Source organism: Pseudorasbora parva, chromosome 7 (assembly GCF_024679245.1).
Source record: "Pseudorasbora parva isolate DD20220531a chromosome 7, ASM2467924v1, whole genome shotgun sequence".
NCBI lineage: Eukaryota > Metazoa > Chordata > Actinopteri > Cypriniformes > Gobionidae > Pseudorasbora > Pseudorasbora parva.
This window is the reverse complement of record NC_090178.1, coordinates 34,331,048-34,351,438: the sequence shown is the minus strand read 5'-3', so window position 1 is coordinate 34,351,438 and position 20,391 is coordinate 34,331,048. Positions and strand designations below refer to the sequence as shown.

At 37.5% G+C, this 20,391-nt stretch overlaps 1 protein-coding gene across 1 annotated transcript; it reads right to left on the bottom strand.

Annotated features, from left to right (window-relative positions):
• Positions 1 to 330: 330 nt before the first annotated feature.
• Positions 331 to 18,179, bottom strand: mrs2 (magnesium transporter MRS2). The gene is made up of 11 exons (XM_067449180.1): positions 17,619 to 18,179; positions 17,457 to 17,530; positions 17,317 to 17,353; positions 15,087 to 15,199; positions 14,736 to 14,909; positions 10,873 to 11,003; positions 7,230 to 7,346; positions 6,889 to 7,041; positions 3,799 to 3,916; positions 860 to 973; positions 331 to 768 (listed from the first exon to the last, which is right to left on the bottom strand). Exons 1-11 carry the CDS (start codon positions 17,785 to 17,787, stop codon positions 697 to 699), a joined length of 1,272 nt encoding a protein of 423 aa, XP_067305281.1. The 5' UTR covers positions 17,788 to 18,179; the 3' UTR covers positions 331 to 696.
• Between the last annotated feature and the right edge of the window lie 2,212 nt (positions 18,180 to 20,391).

The following is a 20,391-nucleotide window of genomic DNA, read 5'->3' as shown; positions in this document are numbered from 1 at the left end:
AACTGTAGATACTGTGTATTATTTTCAGAATGCTGAAACATGTATTATTAGTAAGAGGATGAATTGGGCATACAGCCAGTGTGTATGAATATTTTCTGAGTGGGGGTTTGTCTCCCCCTGCTGTTCCGACCTCACATAAGTGCACAAAATTACAAGCACACTTTACATAATGCTTTACACACACTACATTTTTTGAGCACTTACGCAAATAGATGTTCAGAGAATTTAAATAAGAAATCAAAATTTGAATAATGTATACACAAGGGTTTTAGTGCTGTGAAAACATCAAATGTTTTATTTTAAATCCTGAAAATGAACAATCCCAACAAATACAAGTTTTTAATGTTTTATTAGTTATCAATTCATAAACATCTGTTTTGTAAGGGTAACCAGTGAAATCATTTTGTCCTTTGAAAGAATGTCTCACACTTTACAGTCAATACAATGTATCTAATCATTGTGTCATTATAATCCTCACAAAAATAAATACATTTGATTATATCAAAACAAATGTCACATAGCAAGATCTATATGACAACTGTCTACATGGTACCACATAGGACCTGCATAGTTAAATGTGATTTTAAATTAGACTGAAGTGAGCAAAAGTCTTGATACTGAAAAATACAGTATGCATAAAATTGTGAGATGCAGGGAAGAAGGGGAAAAGACAATGAAAGCACAGCGGTCACAATATCATCTAATTCCGGGTTTAATGTCTGTTCCCTTTAAGGTGCCGATATGGTTTTTCCTCCAAACAGGGGGAATCTGTGAAAAGAAAAAAAAGTTAAAATCATCACTATGAAGTTGTAGAGAAGCTGCTGTACAGTAAACATGGAGTGTTGTGAATGTTACGCACAGGAGGTGGAGAGCTGGGTGCTAAGTGTCGGCCCAGAAAAGAGAGAAGTCTTCTCCAGATGAGTCCACTGCCCAGGAACATGAACCCTGTCACTAACCAAAACACACGAGGGTCCTACACAAACACACACACAAAAAAATCAATGTGGGTCCAATTGGTCAATAGACCCATTTGGAACAGACGTCACTGTTACGTCACTTGCAGCTGCGCTCAAATAGCAGTGGCAGAAAAAAAGTGTAACAAGTGGAGGAAAATGGGCAAAAACCACAGAATAAAAGAAAAATAAAGAGATCTTTAGAATCCAAATGCAGGCGTTTATGTTCCAAGTCAAAGACTGGACTGATGAAACCTGCAATGATTAAGCTACTATTAAAGCATGAATTTGAAATATTCTACATAATATTCACATATGCAGTTTATAGGTGACATACAGTGGGTACAGAAAGTATTCAGACCCCCTTAAATTTTTCGCTGTTAAATTGCAGCCATTAGCTAAAATCACTTAAGTTCTTTTTTTTTTCTCATTAATGTACACACAGCACCCTATATTGGCAGAAAAACACAGAATTGTTGACATTTTTGCAGATTTATTAAATATGTATGTATAGCGGAATAGCATTTCTGAGAGTACTTTGACTCGGCGCAGTAAAAAGTCACGCCTGAAAAATCCTCCCTCACATCTCCCCTCCCCCATTGACAGAAATGAGAGAGGGAGGGGGAGATGTGAGGGAGGATTTTTCAGGCGTGACTTTTTACTGCGCCGAATCGAAGTGCTATTCCGCCATACATTATAGTTCTCCTTTTTAATCTGCTTAGAAAAGCGTCACGTTTTATTATATGTCACCATACTTGATCGTTCAACTCTTCGTGTAACTGTATTTAAATAGGTAAAACGTGGAGGTGTTTGGTCGCTTCTAACTTGATCTCTGTTTGGTACCATAGTGAATGAACTGGGCTTAGTGGGCTAAGCTAAATGCTATCAGATCGTCACCACTCGTCAGAGAGATTAAATGCACGCACTCAGATGAGAGAGATATGTATCAACTTGTTTTAGTTAAGGAAATAACACAGTTAATATGAAAAAGCGGTGAAGTGTCCCTTTAAATGATTTTAGAAAATGGCTGCAATATAACAGAGTGAAAATTTTAAGGGGGTCTGAATAATTCCGTACCCACTGTACATGCATAGCAGTTACAGCATGAAATAATACTCAAACCTGGAACATTTTACATTGATAACTTTCAAACAGCCTATAATTATATCACAATTCTTGACTCTTTTTCTTGCATTTGCGTGTTTATATCTCCCAGTTCGGACTTTATAACTTGATATTGTGAGTTTATAGCACAATTCCGAGGAGAAAAGAGTCAGAATTGTGTGATATCAACTCACAACTCTGATGGAAAAAAAAAAAGATTGGTACTGCAGAACTGTCTTTTTCTACTACCAGGTATGCCCTACTCACACAAAAAAAAGTCATCGCTGTTTGTAAACACAAAATAGAGAGAGCAACACATCATAATCTGAAAATCACGCCCACCGGGGAGGAAACCAATCCAACCATCTCCAGTGACTTCGTATGGTGTGAAGTTGTCTCTTTGTCATTTCTGCCTTATAACAAAAAAACAGCACAATGTCTAAAAGCTGATGTGTGACAAGGTGTACAGCAAACAAGCGGAAAAAAACCCAGAACTAAGTTTTTATAACCTGTCAACCTAAAAAAAAAAGAACAATTGAGACGGAGCACAGTTGGTCATAGTACTCTGAAAACTACGCCCACTGGAGGGGAACATAATCGATGATAGGAAATGCTAATATAAGATATAAAACGGACATTTGGATATTATACAAAACGTTTATTGCACACGTAGGCATGCTGAGGAATGTCAAGATCCCATAATTTACCCATTCTTCCTGCTGATGCTTTACATCTTATTTCCTGTATCTACTTTTAGCTCTTTAAAATCTATTTTTGGGGTCGACAGCTTATAAAAACTGGGCTTTTATCTTGTTTGCTGTACACCCTGTCACATAGCAGCTTTTAGATATTGTTCATTTGTTGTTAGAAGTCAGAAATGATTAAATAAGTGATATTAGTGGCACAGATGCTTTCAGAGTTTTACAAGTCCATATGATATTGCAGGGACATTGATGAAACTTCAGAGTAATTTGAATGTAAAATGGACTTTTACGAAAACTCTCCTCCACATTGGTATGATTCACAAACGCTTCGTATACCACGGATTCAGTAGTTAAGCTTTATTAATATAAATGTATATATTAATAAATATATTAATGTATTCCAAACGTTTGTAAACAGGACGCATGTGCACACTAATTTATAATTAGCATAATCCCTTATGACTTACAAAAATGCAAATTATTTGTCTGGGAACGCTGTTCAGGTTTGACTCCAGTATATTGCATAAATGCTAAAGAGACCAGTTGGCAATAGCCTAGCAACAAGCTAGCTATAAAAATGACTGGTGCTCTTCTGAAAACGGCCAGCTGGTGGCGCTTGAAAGTACTTTGCAAGCACCAGAATGTTTAAATGTTTTACGCACCATTTACCCGAGGCAGGTTGCAGGTGTACATTTCTTGCGTACCAAGTTACCAACTAACATTTCGAAAATACTAACATTTTCATGGATCCAAAAATTTACGTCAGAACGGCTTTATGAACGATTTACACAAAAAATGTTCTGCTTGTTATTCATGAAGGAGACCCATCGACTTTACATTTTCACGTGATTGGTTGCTTTACATGTCAGTCAAAAGCCCTCTGGGCAGTGCTTGGCCAATGAAATCCGTTATATAGTTCAGACTTTCTGCCGTTAGTCTGAAGGTCGAGCATTATGAGAACATCAGATTGATAACACTGGACACAATGCTGTCTATAACACTAGTAAAACGGTAAACTGTAAAAAAACGGAACCAACCTCTTCAAAGGAAGATTCTAAATTCATTCCGAAAGCCACACCCATCAAACCAAATAAGGAAAGGGAGAAGGTTCCCATGGTGAGCTGGAGGTTCAGGCGCATCATCACATTCCGATGGCTAAAGACATTTTAAGACAAGACACCACAGGTGAAAAGGGTAATATGTCAACTAGTCAAATAATCACTATAATACACCCTGTTCATTAATCACATTAAAACTAATGTTTTGATTTACAAATGATAAAAGTTACGACTAAATATGCATAGGCATAATTATGCAATAATTTGCATACATTCTTCAGAACAGAAATCTGAATATTGGATAAAGTAGTACTCTAAATTCTTGTTTCGTTTTGTTGAACATATTAGAGTTATAGGTTTTTACAGAGGGGATTTAATTGGGATATCTTTTTTATCACTACATAGATCAGAAAATACTGTGAATTTTTTTTTGGGGGGGGGGGGGAATAAAATGTTATATTAATCAGGCTAATGATATATGGTCAAACAAAAGAATGAACTGTAATGAAATCTACAGACAAATAGATAAAGTGTAATAAAATTAACTTTAAAATGTGTATTTTGGATGTTTTTCCCCCACTAGTCTCGAAGAAGACAAGTTATAGAAGAAAAATCCCTCAAATTTGAGCAGTGTAAACAGTGCAGCACTTCCGAGTTCTATGGCTCACCAAGCCGTTGTTCTGCCGTAGTGGTTCGAAAGCACTGCACTGTATTACCTATGTCAACAGCATAGGAGAGTGACAAAGACGAGAACAGATTGTTGAATAAAGTCGTTATTTTGGGATTTTTTGCACAGAAAAAAGTATTTCTTGTTGCTTCATAAAATCAAGGTTTAACCACTGTAGTCTCATGGATCACAATGTCTTTACTACCTTGAAAACAGTAATTAAATAGCTGTCAGAGCTCAGAGGTCAGAGCTCTAGGATTTCTTCAAAAATATCTTCGCAGGTCTTAAAATGACAATTTCCATTTTTGGATGAACATTATTAACAATAAATCAAATGTCAAAACATCTTTCAATCAATTGTATTATTGCATTGTGACCAGAGCATGTAGAATCTTGAGCGTCATCATCTCTCCCTCTTCGCTCATGGTCACACTCCTCTCAAGTACTGCTCACACTCGCAGTAAAATGAAATCCCACTCTGACATAAGATTTCTCTGTATTATACGTCTTTCTGTTTGTAATGAATTTCTTGGATAAATGTTTTAATTACAGTAGGCTTATAGATAAGTTATGATATTTGTGGATTTAAAGAATTATTCTATAAAGTAAATATACAGTGGCAAGAAAAAGTATGTGAATCGTTTGAAGAATCTGTGAAAATGTGAATAATGTAAACAAAATGAAAGAGATCATACAAAATGGGTTAATTTTTATTTAGTGCTCTCCTAAATAAGATTTTTTTATATATATATGGTCCACAAGACAAAATAAATAGCTACATTTATTTTAAAAAATGACCCGTTCAATGGGTTTATGAACCATTGATTCTCAGTACTGTCATTTATTTATTTATTTTTTGATGGTTGTTCATGAGTTTTTGTTTGTCCTGAGCAGTTAAACTGCCCAAAGTTCCTCAGAAAAATCCTTTAGGTCCTGCAAATTCTTCAGTTTTACAGCATTTTTAACACAATTTGAACCCTATCCAGCAGTGACTATGATTTTGAGATCCATCCTTTCACACTGACGACAATTGAGATGCTCAAACACAACTATTCAAAAAAAGGTTCAAACATTCACCGATGCATTAAGAGCCAGGGGGTGAACATTTTTGAACAGGATGAAGATGTCCAATTTTTCTTATTTTGTTTAAATATCTTCTTTTTTTTTAGTACTGCCCTTTAGAACTACAGACGATACTTGCATGTTTTCAGAAGACAAATTAAGTACAATTTACCTTGATCTTCAAATTCAATCAGTTTCCATCCCCCGGCTCTTAATGCATCATGTTTCCTTCTGGAGCATCAGTGAATGTTTGAACCTTTTTTAATAGCTGTGTTTGAGTGCCTCAATTGTCCTCAGTATGAAAAGATGGATCTTAAAATCGTACAGTCATTGCTGGAATTATTTAAAATGTGAAAAAGATGCTGGAAACCTGAAGAATTTGTAGGAACTGGAGGATTTTTCTGAAGAACATTGGGCAGTTTAACTGCTCAGGACAAACAAGAGACTCAAGAACAACCATCACAAAACAAAACAAAACAGCCGTGGATCATCTAAGGGAAAAGACACTTTTCATAAAATTCTGAACAGGTCATTTGTATAAATTCAATAATTGTTTTTGTCTTGTGGACAAATTATGTATGATCTCTTTCATGTTGTTAAAATTATTCTCTGTTCACAGATTCTGCCAGGGGTTTGCATACTTTTTCTTGCCACTGTAAATAAACGTGACGTGACTTGACCGGATAGTGCCAAATTGCGGAGCTTGTGCAAAGATATCCACATCCCTATGATCTGATGCTTTCTTCACAGCTGTTTTCTCACCGCTGTCATTTTTGTTTTATGTTTATTTTGTTATTAAGAGGAAAGCATGCAGCACCTATTTACATCTTCGTCAAAACGGCACTGTAATCAGTGTGCACGTCGGGATGTTCATTAACAGTATAGCGCTGAGAAGGTATTTCAAACTTCTTTTTATCCATAAGCAAAAACTAAATCGATTTTCGCTATTAGTAGGCTATCAAAAATAAATAAATAAATCAATCTTTGCCAACAACTTTTGCCACACTCCCTTACAATTTTATTTCATTCTTTGTTCTTAGCTTTGATGTTTACTGTGCATTTAGGCTATGTATAAGGTTCGCAACTTTGTTAAAACAATATTTAAATTACATAACCTTAAACCTATTGATTAATTCCGTTTAATTTCATATTCTCGAACCAGCATATCAGAAAGAGCCTTCTGGGTTGAGCGAGTAGAACCAGAAAGGTGCTTTCCGCTACAGAGGAAATATTACCGCTCCGCTCACATTCTCTGACTGTGACGCATGTACCTTGATGTGTATTGCATCATGAGGTGCAGCCCTAGTGCAGATTACGGAAGATGTGGTGGCCGCTGGTACCTATCCAGATTTATGAAGATCACGCTTTCAGAGTCATCGATGAGGTCTTTCATCTCTCTGGCTTTGTTGCCAAGCTCCTCTGCTTGCATGAAGTAATTCTCCAGCAGCAACTCCATCTCTTCAGCGTGATCTATACCCAGACTACTCTCCTCACTGGCTCCATGTGAACACACACACACACACACACACACACACACACACACACACACACACACACACACACACAACCAGCAGATAAAAGACCCACACAACAATTATCAGATATTTACACCGTCATCAAGAATATTTGTGTACATGTAAATGTGTTGCTATGACATTGATTGCTGTGATGTGACACCTACAACACTTGCGGGTCGCTCCACTTGGTGACACAGAGTTCATCTATCAGTTCATCCTCATCCAGGATTTTAAGCAGACTCTCTTTAAACATTCTAATGTCCGTCTCTAGCTCTGAAAGGCTGCAGGGAGATAAAAAGGTTGTTGTTTTTTTCTCTCACAGAAAATTATAGATCATGATACTTCAAAAGCTTCTAAAAAGAAACACTGTAATGACTTTCAAATCATTTTCTACCAGACAGAGAACATTACCTAAGAATAATAACACTGAGATGTGGGCTAGATATGTAATTTTATGAGGCTCACGTTATTTCTAGAGCTGTCAGATGCGATTTGACGATAAACCATGATACAATTTCCCAATGGTTAGTATTACAGTTTCGTATTTTAATTATTATTAAAACCATATTTGATTATCGTGAAAAACTAGTGGTACTGATCAGAATTCATTATAATAATAATAATAATAATAATAATAATAATTCATTACATTTATATAGCACTTTTCTAGGCACTCAAAGTGCTTTACATAGAAGGGGGAATCTCCTCAAACACCACAAATGTGCAGCATCCACTTGAATGATGCGACGGCAGCCATATTGCACCAGAACGCTCACCACACACCAGCTGATTGGTGGAGAGGAGACCGAGTGATGAAGCCAATCAGGAGAGGGGGGTTATTAGGAGGCCATGATGGACAGAGGCCAATGGGCAAATTTGGCCAGGATGCCGGGGTTACACCCCTAGTTTATATCGAAGGACATCCTGGGATTTTTAATGACCACAATGACTGGACCTCAGTTTAACGTCTCATCCGAAAGACGGTGCTCTTTGTCAGTATAGTGTCCCCATCACTATACTGGGGTGTTAGGACCCACACAGACCACAGGGTGAGCGCCCCCTGCTGGCCTCACTAACACCTCTACCAGCAGTAACCTGGTTTTCCCAATTGGTCTCCCATCCAGGTACTGGCCAGGCTCAGCCCTGCTTAGCTTCAGTGGGAAACCACTCTTGGGCTGCAGGGTGATATGGCTGTTGGCATATCTAATGCCGGCAGAATTAATGCCACCTTCACATGCTATCGGAAATGTTGTACTTCCCGCTTCTAAAGTCATAATTACGAGCTTATTGCATTCTAGTGCTTTGTTGTCGGAATGAACAGGAATCATGGAGGACACCAGGTTTATTATTGCTTATTTATTGGGGAAATCTTAAGCCCCTTTCACACTGCACGTCAGATCCGCAATATTCCCGGAACATTGCCGGGTCGCCTTCTGTGTGAAAGCAACCACGTCCCGGGATTGATTACCGAATTCGACCCGGGTCGGGGACCTAGTAATATTGCGGTATTCGACCCGGGACGAGCGCTGTGTGAACAAAAGCCGAAACTAATGCCGCAACGTGTGCGTAGTTATCGTGCGACTCCTAGAGCTTGTTTTTTCAATAATACAACCCTGCAGTGCCAGAAGAGCTCGTCGGTGTTTTAAACGCAGAGTGTTCGTCTACAAAAGAAACTCAAATTAAACAAGCAGAAATGAGCGCAAACTGGACACAAGTCGAGACCACGGAGCTCCTTACTATCCGCGCTGAAGCTGAGATCGCTCGCCGTTATACGTCACATCCGGATGTCACGTGTCAACTCGACCCGGGACCGTTACGGGTTGTGTGTGAAAGCGCACATATTACGGTATTTCGCTGGCAGTGTGAATGGACCAAATCTAGCGGCCCGGGAACAAATGCCGGGTCGCATTATCCGTGTATTTGCCGGAATGGCAGTGTGAAAGGGGCTTTATTAAAACCAAAATTATATGTAGTGTCACTTGCACTGATAACCATATCCAAGCATATCCAGATCTGCCGATTCTGTAATTTTAGTCAAATGCAGGCTATTTTGCCTGTGTATAAAACATAATACACTACAAATGATTACTCGTATATGTAAATATGGACTACATTAAAATGTCAAGACAAGATGATTTACCTGTTTTTTGGGGGAAATTATAAATATCCCGGTCACAGCTGTAGTTCTCCCCGCCATCATGTTTAAAATATATGGTACGACAATCTCGGGAATTTGGGTATCAAAATTATTTCCGAACATCCCAGTGGTAAACACGACATCAGAGGGCGTTCAAGTGCAATTTTTACATAGGAAACTCATATTTGCAAAAAATAATTCCGATAGCACATGAAGGCAGCATAAAGGCAGGGTAAGTGATTTCTTCCAGAAATGTTCTTTGTTATGCTGGTCAAAAGTTTTTTCACATCCTGATAGTAATCCCTAAGTTAAGTGGTCTACATATTTATACGTATATATCTCACCTGTCAAAGGCATAGGGCCATAAAATGTTTGTCAAATCATTGGACTCGATGTCCTGCCTGTCAATGTATGAATGAATGAATGTATGAATGAATGAATGAATGAATGAATGAATGAATGAATGAATGAATGAATGAATGAATGTGGGCTGAAATGGCTGAAATGAGAGGTTTATCATTTTAAAACTTTTTTTGTCAAAACTTTATTTGAACATGTATACAATGTAGGCAATGGTGTGTTTATGAGCACTTTTTTTAAACATGTCCAGCATATTTTAACAATGGCATAATAATATTGATAACCGTGGTCACAGATTTTGGTCACTATAATAGTGATAATCTTTATTTTAAGGGCTCCCTGTGGTTTTCTGATGATTTGATGCTTGATGGTTTAATATATAACTAATCAATATATATATTTTTGTTTTTTTACAGTGCACTAGTTAGTAATATATTTCTTGTTTAGTTCAATTATTACATAATAATCACAATAAAAATAATAATAATCGTACTGAATCGGTCAAAAACAGTGAAAAAATTTGGCCTTTGATGACTCGCTTTACTCCACTAGAAAACAACCCCAACCATTCTAGTACAAATTGTTCTTTGCCAATTAGAAAATTCATGTATTTTTTATGTATTCATGTATTTGTTTGCATTTTGTTATGTATTTGTAAATCGTATTATCCATCACAGAAAAACTCAATTTAGTAATTGTTTCCCAACATCATGCAGTCCTATTTAGATACTTTCAAAATTGAAATTGTATCATTGATACATGATAAAGGGGACTATAGTGAGAGAAAAAACTTACTAGCAAGATACAAAGCAAACATACACAGTTCTGAAAGGTATGTATATGGCAAACAAGGTGAGAGACGTTTAGAAATTAAACAGTTAGATCGTTCGGTAGACTTTATCCATTTTTGCTTTGTCTTTTAACTATCTGACATTTTTCTGGGGACCCCTTAGAACCTTCTGCAGGACCCCTGGTGTCCCCGGACCCCAGTTTGAAAGCCCTTGCACTAGGGGACATTACTAACAAACAACCTAATCAGCTGTTTGACGGTTGAGTTGACTATCCTGACTCATCCCTAATTAAAAGAAGAAAAACACAACAAAACAATCCTTTTATAAGTCTAGATAAGCTTAATAGCAATTACCCTACCAATTAAGTTGTATTGATCTTTCATTAGGATTAGCTAATAAGAAAGTTTGGCTCATAATGGTGTGGTTTAATGCCTCTTGCATTTGGGAACAATGTTCTAAACAACAACATGGCCAAGGAAAGGCTTTCATGGAGCTTTTTAATGAAGTTAATGAACTCACCTCTTGCTATTAAGCAGGAGCATATGGAGTTTACTGCGGTCGGCGGAGAGAAGCTTTGGGTCGACCAACGACTCTAGACAATCCAGAACCTGAGGCTGAACTTCATTCAGTCGCATCTGCAGTAAATTCACCTGTGCCAAACACATGCTTACCCATATAAACATGCAACAACACATGATTACACACACAAACATGGAAAAATAATTAGGTAGACACTGAGAACAAGAAAAAGAAAAAAACACATGGACAAAAATCAGACTATGAAACAATTCCACACTAGTCAGGATGATCACCAGATATCAATAACAAACTCAGTCATATCTATGCATCAGAGTATTTTTCATATAATTTCATAGTCAATTATACTCACCAAGGCTGCATTTTTTAGATCAAAAATACAGTAAAAACTGTAATATTGTGAAATATTTGTATAACATAATACTGTTAACACCTAATAACTAATAACTGTTTTTCATTTGAATATATTTTAAAATGTAATTTTAAAAAAGCTGAATTTTCAGCAGCCATTACTTAAGTGTCACACAATCCTTTAGTAATTAGTCCATATATTTAGTGCTTAAATAACAATTATAATTATTAGTGATATTGAATTTTTTTTGTGGAAACAATTATACTTTTTTTTTAAAGGATTCTCAAGGCGCGTTTCCGCTGTGGGAACTTTCCCCAGGAACTAGGGACTTTGGGGTGGTACTTGGTCTGTTTCTATAACAGGAACCGGGGTCTAAATAAAGTTACAGGTAAAAATGTCCCTTCCAAATGGCCCTGCTTGCGAGGTAGTACTTTTTCAATGTTCAGGAACTTTCGGGGGTGGGACTTTTTTACTATTCAAATCAACAATGGCGTTTAAAAAATACGACAGATTATCCGACAACGAAATCAAGTGGGAACCGGAAAGTCGCACGCAGCAGTCCTACGTCACCGGACTAATCCGGTTCTTTAAGCTGAAATGATGAATGAAACAACCCATGGTCTTGTGGACTTAACGGACATGTTAACGTAGCGACCATTGTAAGTCCACAAGACCAAAAGCAGGGTTCTTGCAGGTTTCAGTAAGTTAAATTTAAGACCTTTTTAAGACCTTTTAAGACCATTATGAGTGAAATTTAAGACCAACACGACGCATTACTAAAAGCATAATAAATGATCTCAGAAACTCTCAAACATTCTATTTTTATTGATTCAGTTATAGAAACATTAAATAAACTCAGAAACTGATATCAAAATACTGAGTCCGATATTTTCGCATGCGGTTTTTCGTATTCAGAAAAATTCGTTACGCACAGAGATCTTGCACACTGAGTCCGATGCGTATTAATGAATGCTACGGGGATAAAAACGCAAAACAAGACAAAGTGACGTCTAGTGAGGATAATTTGTTTGTCCTGAGGAGATGTGGAGAGACTCCTGTGATCGCGTGGAGTTTCCCCTCCTTATCAAGCGGGATCAAGACCGACCGATTAAAAGTGTCAGTTTGATGCTTTGCTAGCGATACTGGAGACACATATTAAAAAGAAGACCTCTAATTTCCGTGAATCAATTGATCCCGAACACCTGGCAGTATGTCTATGGATCCGATCACACACACACACACACACACACACACACACACACACACACACACACACACACACACACACACACACACACACAGCTTTACAGAGACTTGATGTGCTATAATTATAGCTGTGATATAATAATATTATTTGTGGTATTTTTGCTAGAATAATAATTTACGCACTTCCAAAAATAAATTCGACCTCACGTTATGTCAATCACGCTTGCACACTGCCTCCGAAACTTTCGTCCGTCAAAAAAAAAATTGGAACAGGTTCGATTTTCTGCGTTTTCGCATCCGTAAAAACGCATTTTGAGACGTTTTGACAACTCAGAGCCACCATACATATTATTCTAGCAAAAATGCTACAAATATTATTATATCACAGCTATAATTATAGCACATCAAGTCTCCCCTTACGAAAGGAAATTTACCAATATATTTTCTTGAAATATATTTTAATATATGGAATAATATATTGATGGCATTATAAAATATATTATATATTCATGCAATATATTGGAAAATATACAAAGGATGGCCGTTTTCAATATATTGCAAAATATAAATATTAAATCCCATAACGTTATATGTGAATATATTGCATGATATTTTCAAATATATTGCAATATATTTTTGTTTCGTAAGGGTCTGTAAAGCTCTGTCTGTCTGTCTGTGTGTGTATGTGTGTGTGTGATCGGATCCATAGACATACTGCCAGGTGTTCGGGATCAATTGATTCACAGAAATTAGTGGTCTTCTTTTAAATATGTCTCCAGTATCGCTAGCAAAGCATCAAACTGAGCCACTGAAACTGCAATTTTGAATCGGTCGATCTGGATAATCCCGCTTGATAGGGAAACTCTCCTCTCTACGCGATCACAGGAGTAACGTTAGATGAACCCAATATCTCCTCAGGACAAACAAATCATCCTCACTAGACGTCACTTTGTCTTGTTTTGCATTTTTCCCCGTAACACATTCATTAATTAACATCGGACTCAGTGTGCAAGGTCTCTGTGCGTGACGAGTTTTTCGGATCATGAATATGAAAAAACGCATGCGAAAATATCGGACTCAGTGTGCAAAGACCCATGTTCTTTGAAAACGCGCGTAGACACAAGTGCATACCAGACAAAACAACCAACCTATGATAGGGTAGGATCTACGGTTGGGCCTGAGATTGACAGCTGCCCACCGAGTCAGATCAAATACATCAGACTACATTACACTTAACCCTATTAGAATGCGAGTGTTGGCGCCAGCATATTAAAGCGCTATTTGACCGTAAATCCTCAACATTTGGCGCGCTTAAAAAAATCCTTAAAGACAAATAGCGCTTTTTGCCAAAATATGGTTTATTACGGTAATTTCTTGCTTTCCGTTTGCCAATCGCAGCTTTCTGAAAAGCTGAAGGAAAAGTGTAAGGAGTAAAAATGCATGAAGCAGTCGGGTAAAGAAAACTAAAAAGGTTTTGTTTCTGAACGGAAGTAAAAGTTTTAAGACTTTGGTAAATTAAATTTAAGACCTAGGATGAAAATCTGGGCGTTTTTAAGACTTTTTAAGGCCTTAAATGTAACTTTCTGAATTTAAGACTTTTTAAGACCCCGCGGGAACCCTGAAAAGTGCACATGAATATGCCATTTGGAACAGGGCCTTTATGGTACTTTAGAATGCGATGGAAACGCCGACAGCAGCAGATCTGGGGGGGATTAGGGGTTGAACGACTTTCATTTTTTTAAAGTCGACATTTATGTGATGAAAGTCGAGTCGACGTCGACTAGTCGCTGATGACGTCATTAATTAAAAATAAAATAAACCTGAACCTTGAGCTGAGACTCGAACTCGGGTCTTCTTGTGCACAGCCAGTACCGCCGCTGGCCGTCTTGATGCCCTACGCATCATTTTTAATGGTGCCCACAGGTGGCGCGTTCACGTTGCACTGATAGAAATTTATCACGGTGCCCCCCTCAGCACTTGGTGCCCTACGCGCAGCGCGTGATGCGCGTGGTGGGAGCAGCGGCATATGGTAATCAAACATGTCTTGTGGAGAGCTCACGGAGTATGCATTTATTTCTCATTTTTAACTGTTAAAAACAGAGCCTGTGTCAGGAATTGCTTATCCTGTTGCCCCTCTATAGGCCAGCGACTAGTCGACATCAAGCTTAAAGCGTCGTGACAGAGCATTAAGGTCGACTTGTCGATTAGTCGACTAGTCGGTGCAGCCCCTAGTGTATATACAGTTATTCTTGTTTATTCATAAAAAATAATAACTTTAAATGTTCACCCTGTGTTGCAGAATGGCTTCCATAGCTCTGAACTCAAAGGGCAGTGAGTAAGTAGCCAAATTTCCATCTCCCGCCAGCTGTGGCCCAAGTTCTAACACCAGCCATTTCTCCAGGCCGAGACCACGGAAATCCAGCACCAGTAAACACTCCGGGGTAACCACTGCCTTCAGGGACTTTACATAAAAAAAGGGGGGGAGAGATATTTTTATGACTTAAAAAAGAAATATCCATTATCCAAATACAAATGAGTTATCAACTTTAGATAGAATATTTATTGTACTTGTATAAGATAAAGATCATCTTGTGTTTATGAAACAATCTGTGTGTAATGTAATGACGTGTGTCCATACCTCCATGCGTATGATGATGGCATTGTTCCGTGCTGTAATACTTGTTAAATGCTGGAATCTCAGATCTCTCGCCTGCAAACTGAGCTCCTGATACAATTCAGTTTTCTTCTTTTCTAGAGAACAGAACAAGAACCAGATTCATCGATAAAAATTAGAATCGAATCTGGCAAAACTTTGAAGACAGCGATTTAAAAAAAAATAAAGACAGCTCTCTCTCTCTCTCTCTCTCTCTCTCTCTCTCTCTCTCTCTCTCTCTCTCTCTCTCTCTCTCTCTCAGGAATTAATGTTAAATCAGATTAAAACAGGGTTGATAAACAAAATTAATAAACCTTTACATATTAAACATTATAAAATTAATAAACATTATTTAACATATTTAAAATTTAACAGATTAAAACTGTTGATAATAAACAATATTAATTACAAAATACTAAATTTAACATGCTAAATCAAATATTCTGGGAAAAAAAAGGATTTTCTTTTTTTCCAAAAAGCAAATATTCAGGATTCATAATAATGAAAGATTGATAGTAGGGGCATTGCATTTTAAAGAATTTCTCCATATAATTTCATAATATTTTGTTGTGAAATAAGTTACATTTTGCAACAAAAAAAATGTGTAAAGTGTATTTTCCTTGAAAAATATAATTTAGTTTTTAGCATGTCTTTAAAAAATAACTTTGCAATTAATAAACAATTAACATTATTAAGATTTTTAACAATTAACAGAATTAATTAATTGAACATTGCAATTCATTTCTCCATAACATAATGGAGATATATTATTATAATATCCTGACTCCTCCAAGCTTTGTAATGGCATTTACAAATAGGGCCCAAGTTATTGAAGCTCCAAAAAGTGCATCCATTCATAATAAAAGTAATTCATATGACTTCAGTGCCTATTCGGCCTTCTAATGCACTATAATCACTTGCTTCCTTCAACGGCTGTGCCCGCAATCACAACAGAGCCGAGTTCCAGTGGAAGCGTGACTTCTGAAACGACATGTGATGTAGCATCCTCTTAAAACCTCTTTTTTTTCTTAAACTGCTCATTTTAGACTTCTAATCCATGACCGCCATTTTGTTTTGCTTTATACTCCGCGCTTTCGCTTTCGTCAATTAAGCTTACGCTACGTCATCTGTCGGGTCAGAGGTCACCCTTCTGATGAAAGTGAGAAGTTTGCTCACTGCAGAGAAAATGGGTGGAGCTTAGGCCCTTGCTAGACCTCCTATGAGGATGGGCTAGATGTAAGCTCCACCAATTTTCACCCATTTGCAGTAATATTCATAATGGGTGTATGTCAAACGGATGGCTGCATCCTACGAAGGCTGTATAACTTGGCTGCTACGTCATCAAAAGTCGCTGAAGGCCATCTCAATTTGAAGGATCCTTGGAAGGCAGCCTTTGTTTCGGGTCCTTCATTCGACCTGCTTTAAAGGACGCATCAAATGTGGCCTTAAATCACCTACAAACCTTTGCACACATTTAAATTCACGAAAATAAACTGATGGAAAACAAGTCGGTACTGAGATTGTCTAAGTTTATTATAAAATGTAAGACAAAAATAATGTTTTCGGGCATGAAAGCATAAATGTTATCTTTTGTTTTGCTGTAAATTAATCACTAACACTAAACTGACAATGTAAGCCACTGGGAAAATGCAGACAGCTGTATTGTATTAATAGAAATTTAGTATTTTTACATAATGTAGTTTTAATAGTATTTTTGTGGTGTGACCGTGGGGGCGGGAACGTGTGACGTAGCCATGCACACTTACTAGACCATCTCATTCTAGCATTTAATTGCTAGCCTACAAGCCTCGGAAGGACCGGGGTGGGAAGGATGTAGTCTGGGTAGGATGCAGCCCTCCGTTTGAGAAACACTCAATAATCAGGGATATCCAACCACAACCTAGCCCTAACCAAAATCCCTCCACCCCATTGGACCTCCAAAGAGGAGGAGCTGTACGTCATTTGACTCTGCAGTGAGTACCACTTGACGAAACTCGGTCTCTTGTGAACCTGCGAACGGCCGTTGCTGGAAGCCAGAGATTATAGTTTATAATCACTTGTATGATACATGGAAGCACGTTCTAGAGCTTCAAAAACTCTGGCTATATTCAATGCCATTATAAAGCTGGGAAAAGACCGCATATTATATTTAATATAACTTACATTATACCAAAATTTGGAACATACAGTCATTTGTGAAAAGCATCCAACTCACCAAATGAAGTCACATTGCCATCACGCTCAAATTTCATCTGTTGAATGAGAAGGTGAATCAGTAAAGCTGAGCGAATGACCTAACGTAACCCTTCTGATCATAGACAGTGTGTGATTCAAACTAAAAGATGCACATCTTACCACAACAAACACTGGGGCAACACTAGACAGGGCTGCCTGGGACGCATCTGTGCCTCTTTCTCGGCAGGAGAGGTCTGGAAACAGAAACAAATGTGTTACTCGTTTTGTTCGAGCAGCTGAGCGAGCCATAAAACCACCCAGCCGTGCAGCAGCAGCACCTACAGGGTCCCTGAGCTCTCATCCGCAGTGTGCCGTGATGTGTCCGTCCACATGTTGATGTGAGAGGGCGTTTGAAAGGTGATCTTGAGCACTTCACAGATCTCCATGTCCAGCATTTCATCGACACTTTCCTGAGACTCTCTCGACACACAAACCTCAAACATGGCTCCATATTTTAAAACACTTGAGTTAAAAGTCCATTTTACCCCGACACCCAGGTGAGGTTACTGTGCGAGCTCAAACTCTATCAATACTAACTTAATCAACATGGCACACTTACTTTGTCTTACTATAACTCCATTGGAACCTGATTGCGTTGTTATTTTTAATCAGTTGTTAAAGTAAAGAACATCTCCGCAATCCTGGTAATAAAAAGTAAGAAAGACACCGCCGGTTGTCTTTGGCTGTCTTTAGCTGTCCTGCTAACTCACATCCGCATGTTTATCTCCGCTTAACTATCAGCTCGTGATGTATTTGGCATACGAACACATAAGTACAGTAATACTCTCCCATCGCAGAGTTCAGCGAGTTGTGGACAACGGCGTGTTTTCGGAAACTGTTGATGACGTGGAGCACGTGTTCGCTTGTCTCTCCAATGGGCGGCAGTGATGGACATTGACGTCACTGAGCTGCATTACGGCGTTAAAGAGATAGTTTACAATCCATTAAAATGGGAAAATATTGTATTTTGTTTTTTCAGAAGGCAAAGAAAAGAGGATGTGTATTTTGTTATAAACCTGTTAATTATTTTTGCAAAATTTTACTTGCACAAATGTAAATATAGTAACCAAAAACCTGCCTTTAAACATTTTTATAATGATACTCTGTCCTATATAAAACTTATAAGTGCTTCAATTAACAAAAAGGCTATTAAAACAATAACTATTTGCACTACATACAAATTGTTTGAATGTTAAAAATGCATGTATATATACCCCCTGGCATATTGTATGTTTTCTTGTTCTGTGTACAGTTTGTATACTTGAACTTTTGTACAATAAAAAAAAAAAAAAAAAAAGAGAGATAGTAACCACAAAAAACAAAACAAAATAATGAATAATACAATTCTGTCATCATTTACTTACTCTCGTTGTCTGTTCAACTCAAATGAAGATATTCTGAAGAACCAGTTACCGTAGCCAATGTAACGTTATTAACTGTCTGTTATCATTTATGGATGAACTCTAGCGTTACTTTAAAGCTGCTGCACGCTTCAATCTTCACTTACAAATGCAATAACAAAAATATTAGGACTTATTTTCAAAAATTCTGCTCGTAAATATTAAGTTACAGCTCATAAAAATAAGGAAACATTATATTATATTATATTATATTATATTATATTATATTATATTATATTATATTATATTATATTATATATTATATTATATTATATTATATTATATTATATTTATTATATTATATTATATTATATTATATTAATTATATTATATTATATTATATTATATTATATTATATTATATTATATTATATTATATTATATTATATTAATTATAAAAACAAAGGATAGCCCTAAATGTCTTGAAAAGTTAATTTCGTTAGCTAGCAAATACATACAGTCCCTGACAAAATTCTTGTCGCTTGTGTACAAATTGACCTAAAGTGCCGCTGAAATATATTTCTAATCAAGATTTTTTACAAGAAATGGCTCATTTTAATCCCACCAGCTTTTGTGATAATGTTTCAGTGAAAAACTAAACTTTCAAAAAGTATTCTAATATTCACAGCTTGGTAAAGCCCATTGAGTCAATTTTTGCAAAGACATAAGTGTTGTCACCTTGTCATTTGAGCTTCACCTGTGACTAATAATGGATCAATTAGGTCTCAAGTGTGTATAAAAAGAACCCCAGTACACTAGACCTTCACATCAACTGCAACTAGACCTCTGCAAACATGCCTAAGATTCACCCTGAGACTAAAGTTTTGATTATCATGAGGCTGAAGACCAGATCCACTGCTGATGTGGCAGACACCTTCAATGTGTCTCAGCGTCAAGTACAGAGGATAAAAAAAAGATTTGAAGAGACTGGAGACGTTTTTGACAAGCCCAGGTCAGGCAGACCCCGCAAGACAACTGCTCGAGAGGACCGTTTGTTGGCTCGAAAATCCAAGGCCAGCCCATTTTCCACTGCAGCAGAGCTCCACGAGACCTGGTCACCTGAAGTCCCTGTGTCAACCAGAACAGTTTGTCGGATTCTGTCTCTAAATGGCCTCCATGGTCGAATCAGTGCCCAGAAGCCAGCACTAAACAAAAGACAATTGAAAAACTGTGTGGCATTTGCCAAGGCCCACAGCCTGCTAAAAGGATGGACGCAGGAAATGTGGCAGAAGGTGGATTTTTCAGATGAATCTTCTGTTGAATTACACCACAGTCGCCGCAAATATTGCAGGAGACCTACTGGAGCCAGAATGGATCCGAGATTCACCCAGAAAACAGTGAAGTTTGGTGGCGGAAAAATCATGGTCTGGGGTTACATCCAGTATGGGGGTGTGCGAGAGATCTGCAGGGTGGAAGGCAACATCAATAGTCTAAAATACCAAGAAATCTTAGCTACCTCTTATATTCCCAACCATAAAAGAGGCCAAATTCTGCAGCAGGACGGTGCTCCATCGCATACTTCCATCTCCACATCAAAGTTCCTCAAGGCGAAGAAGATCAAGATGCTCCAGGATTGGCCAGCCCAGTCACCAGACATGAACATCATTGAGCATATGTGGGGTAGGTTGAAAGAGGACGCATGGAAGACGAAACCAA